This window comes from Martes martes (genome assembly GCF_963455335.1).
Source record: "Martes martes genome assembly, chromosome: 16".
NCBI lineage: Eukaryota > Metazoa > Chordata > Mammalia > Carnivora > Mustelidae > Martes > Martes martes.
The window spans coordinates 8402925-8407846 of NC_137904.1; the positions used below are offsets into that span (position 1 = coordinate 8402925).

At 65.1% G+C, this 4922-nt stretch overlaps 1 protein-coding gene across 1 annotated transcript; it reads left to right on the forward strand.

Moving 5' to 3' along the window:
- Nucleotides 1-223: 223 nt before the first annotated feature.
- LOC308357109 (sialate:O-sulfotransferase 1-like) lies at nt 224-4422 on the forward strand (the record flags this gene model as incomplete). Its single annotated transcript, XM_080826600.1, is given in 7 exon segments — nt 224-455; nt 906-1019; nt 1022-1069; nt 2882-3198; nt 3591-3716; nt 3896-4400; nt 4403-4422. Coding segments are annotated over 7 exon segments (1362 nt in total).
- Nucleotides 4423-4922: the final 500 nt, after the last annotated feature.

Genomic DNA, 4922 nt, shown 5'->3' on the forward strand with positions numbered 1-4922 from the left:
ACCTGTCCCATCCTGACCCTTGCACACACTGGCTCCTGCAGACGCCCCTGCCCCAGGTGCCTGGCCCTCCCTGTGCTCCCTCCGGCCTCCCAATGTTAGCCCCGGGCCTGGCTCACACTGACTGTTGTCAGGTCTCCGACACGCTCTGAGCTCCTGGGGGCAGAAGTCACGTCCCGTGCGCTGTGCCTCCCCTGGGCTGGCACGGGAAGGATGGGCACCATCCATGCTGACAGGAGCCAGGAGGCCCGGCCCCAGTGGGCACCCCACATGCTTCTCCCTCCTCGCTCCCCAGCAGGAGTTCCCCCTGGCCATCCTGCGGGGCTGGGAGTGCTACTGTGCTTACCCCACGCCTCAGTTCAGCCTCCGGGACGTGGTGGACAGTGCGCTGTGTGGCCAGGAACCCAAGGCACAGAGGCTGGCCGAGTACTGCGAGGTCTACCAGACGCCCGTGCAGGGTGAGTTCGGTGCCTGGGGCATGAGGCGTGCGGGGCCCTCCCCGCCATGTCTGCCACGTGTGCTCTCCGGGCATTTGGAGAGACCAGTGTGGCCGCGTGCGGCCCGGGGTGGGGAGGGGAGGCCACCATCGTCCCTGGAGGCTGGACACGGGACACACCTGGCCTTTCCCTGAGCCTGGGGATGGAGGTGCTTTGAGGAACAGCAGGACACCCGCAAGGCGGGGACCCACCACCCTCGGGCAGAATCTGGAATGTTCTGTGCTGTTTGGGGAGCCAGGGCTTGCTGCCCGGGCCGTGGGAGGCCTCGTCATCCCCAGAGCTCTCTCTGGGCACAGGCCTGGGCAGCCAACCCCTCCCCCTGGGCCTGCCTCGGTTCCCCATCGGTGAAGCAGGAGACTGGGGGCGGTGGGTCCGGGTGGGGCGGTCGGTGGTCAGCCTCTGGCCTTTCAGACACTCGCTGCACGGATCGGCGGTTCCTGCCCACCAAGGCCAAGGTGTTTGTGGCTCTGTCGAGCTTCCCGGGAGCCGGGAACACGTGGGCGCCGCACCTCATTGAGCACACCACCGCTTCTACACGGGGAGCTTCTACTTCCACGGGACCCTGTGCAACAAGGGTGAGCGAGGGCCACAGGGCCTGGAGTCCCGGGGGAACCAGCATTGCAAACACATTCCCAGCCGTGTGGCCAGCCCAGGACTCAGGACATCCCTTCTGGTGGCTTGTGCTCCCACGCTACGAGCACTTTCTGAATTTCCCTTTGTTGTCAGAACCCGCAGTAATTCTGTGAGACGTCACCGGCTCATTTGTTTGATTTTCTGTGAGGCCAGAAGGAGCTCCTAAAAACGCTGTGTTTTTGAAGATAGGTGCAAACCCCTCCAGAGTTGTGTGGCCCCTAGTCTCCCCCTGCAGAAGCGAGAGGCCTCCCTGTGCTGAGTAGGACCGAGAACCCCAGCCAAGCGAGGGGCTGTCGGTCTGCCATCAGATGTCACCCCCGTGCGTCCAGATTCCTGACCGGACTATGGTTTAGGAAGAGAAACCCAGGTCCACAGCGTCCTGAGCTTGGTGGGGGCTCTGGTCTGCTGGGAGAAGCCAAGAAAGCTGGTGGCTGATCCTTATGCCCTGAGTGTTACTGGGCACCCCCAGGGGGGTGGCCGGATGACGTGTTCCAGGGTCCTGCCTGCTGTGGCCTGGCACCCGTGGAGTCCCGTGGCACGGGCTGCTGGCCACCTGCTGTCTAGAGGACCATAGCCGTCTGCACAGCTGGTGGTCTTGGTCTGCAAGTGGCCCGGGGGCCCAGTGGCTGGAGTGGCCACGTGTGATGGCCCTGGAGGTTCCCCCTGTGAGGCTTATGGGACTGGCGCGGGGTGGCTGCTGGCCTCTGCACCGACCCCCTAGTGACAGGCAAGGGCACTCGGTCTGTCCTGGGCGACTGTGGCCTATGGGACACACAGAGCGGCCACTGTGGGGACAGCCCACAGCGCACAGAAGGCACCACAGATCTTGGGGTGCTGGGAACCCGATCCCGATCCTCATCCCGTGTTTACAGCCCATGGTCTGGCTCCTCCTTCCCTCGTCCCCCGTGCTGGGCAGTAGGAGCCCCGGCGAAGGCTGACGGTTGTTAAGCCTGGGGCAGACATCTGTTTGAACTGTGTTGGGTTCCAGGAGGCAAACCTGACTCAGAGGAGCCTTGTTTCCCAGCATCAAAGAACCTGGCCCTGCCTGCAGCACCTTTGCGTGCCACCCCCACCACCACACTCACGAAGTAGGTGGTGTTGGGGCTCCTTGCTGTCCCTTAAGAACCCAGGAGACACTCAAGCTCGTTTATGGAGCATGGGTCCCCGGCTGGCGGACCCCGGATCTGTTGGGAAGTGGCCGGAGTCTAGGTTCTGGGGCATCCCTCCAGGGGTCCTTCTGTGACATCTGGCTGCACCCCTTGACCGGCCCCCTACTCCTAGTTCCTGGGAGGCCCTGTGCTCCGTGGGACCGCACATGGAGCCCCTCCATCCCCAGCATAAAGGCCACCGCTGAATGAGCCCACAGCGTCTTGCTGACCCACATGTGACTGTTACAGGTGGGGAGGGCTGGGACCTCGCCACAGGACCCCGGGGCCCACTGCCGGGCCGGGGCTGGAAGCCCAGCATCACAGGGACACCTGCACCAGGTGTCCAGAGCCCCGTGCTGCCCTGTGATCCTGGCAGATGTCCTGCCCACTCTGAGCCACGCCTGCGGCCAGGACTCCCCCTCGGGTTGTCGATGACGCTCACGGGAAATCACCGTGCAGACGCCCACACACACGTGCCTACAGGGTCTAGAGGGGCGTCAGGGCCCTGCCGCCAGACTTGTGGGGTCTCCTGGAGGTACGCTCAGCTCTGCCTGCTGCCACGACGGGGTCCATCACTGTCCTCAGCAGCCCCTGTCTCCCCCGCAGGGTTCAAGGGCGAGAAGGACCACTGGCGCAGCCGGCACACCATCTGCATGAAGACCCACGAGAGCGGCTGCAGGGAGATCCAGATGTTCGACTCGGCCATCCTGCTGATCCGGAACCCGTACAGGTCCCTGGTAACCGAGTTCAACGGCAAGTGTGCCGGGCACCTGGGCTACGCGGCCAACCAAAACTGGAAGAGCAAAGGTAGGAAGAAGGGCGTGGGGGAGGCCAGGCAGCTCTTCTCCTGTGCAGACACCGTCTCCGGCCCTCCCCAGGCTCAGCTGCTCCCCGGCAGTGTGGCCGGGACACGGGTCCGGGGGGCGAGTGTTGGGACACTGAGCGATCATAGGGCAGCAGGGCTGTCAGGCAGGCAGGCCTGTCTCCGCAGACCCTGCCCCAGCAGACGTCCCCATCCCCACCCTGCCCCTTGCTGGCGCCCCAGGTGCAGGAGGCTGAGCTCTGGTCCCTCCTCAGCTCCCAGGGGCCTCAGTTTACCCACCCAAGACACCAGAGCAGTCCCTGTCTGAGGGTGGTGGTGAAAACCAGGGAAAGCGAAGGGTTCCCATGCCATCCGAGGTGGCAGGATGGTCACAGGCTGTTTGTTGATAATGACACCGTCCCCACCAAGACAAGAGCCCCAACATGTCTTAATTTGCCAGGACAGAGCTCTCACGGATAGATCCTCCCCGAACATTGCCCGGCTGTCCGGCAGCGTCATGGGGTGGACTGGCCACCCCTGTGGGACGTGGTCCGCATCAGGCAGGGACCTCGCTCACTTAGCTTCAGGCCTGTGCCCGTCCTCACGGTGCCCCAGCTCGTCCCCGTCACCCAGGGCAAGGTGAGCATGGATGAGGGTCACCCCGTCTCCCACCTGTGATGAACACCACTGTGCCGCGTGGGCCCCGTGGCTCTCCCTGCCCCGGCGTGGGCCCTGAGGGCAGGGAGCTCACCATCCAAGAGAGAGGGAACCAGCTCTCTCCATGCACGCCACATCTGTCCTCGTGGGGGGCTGCACAGCCACTGATGCAGACGTGGCCCGGTGACCCAGGCTGGCCCCGAGGTGCTGCTCTTACTGCCCACGGGTCGTCAGGAGGGCCTGGTCCGAGGGGCTGCCGGCTCTGGTCTCCCACCTCCCCGGCTCCCAACCCACAGCGCCCAGGAGGTGGGCTGACCTGTGCGTCTCTCCCCGCTGAGTGGCCAGACTTCGTGCGCAGCTACGCCTCCTGGTGGTCCTCGAATGTGCTGGACCAGCTGCGATTCGGCAAGGGGCTGCTGGTGGTGCACGAGGAGGAGCTGTGCCACAGCCTGCTACCCACGCTGAGGGAGATGGTGGCCTTCCTCATTGTGTCCGTGAGCGAGGAGTGGCTGCTGTGCGTGGAGAAAAACAAGGAGGGCAGCTTCCGAAGGCGCGGCCGGCCCCTGCACCATCCCAAGCCCTTCACCCCCAGGATGAGGGCGCTGATCCACGGCTACATCTGGACGGTGGACAAGGCGCTGCGCGACCACGGAGGACCAGGCTTCCCAGAGAGTATGTGCCCAGATGAACGCCCGGCTGCTCCGCCCACGCCGCCTGGACACTGCTCCACAGGGCCCAGCTGCCGGAGCCGCTGCGGGAACCCTGCGCTCACAGACCCGCTGCATGCGCTGCTGCAGGCTTGCAGGGACCCGCTCGGACTTGGCAACGCTGGCCCGCGCGTGCACGCTGGGCTCCCCCTGCGGCTCTCCTGCTTCCCGCTGCAGGCTTGCTGGCCGGGGTCCTTGCCCCCTAGTGCGGGGCTGGGTGGGCGTCAGCGCTGTGGGCAGCGAGTACCGCGGTGTGGACGTGAGCTCACGGAGGCTGCTGGACCCTGTGACCCTAAATGGCACATCTGACGCCCTGTGAACAGCTGGGGTATGGCCACCAGGCTCCCGGGTCCACAGCCCTGCATCGCCCTTCTCCGTAGACCGGCTGGCAGTGCAGAGTGGAGCCTCCCCTGACCCCATGCTGCACATGACCTCAGGACCTGCCACAGCTCTGTGCACCCCCCACGACCCCATCCAACAT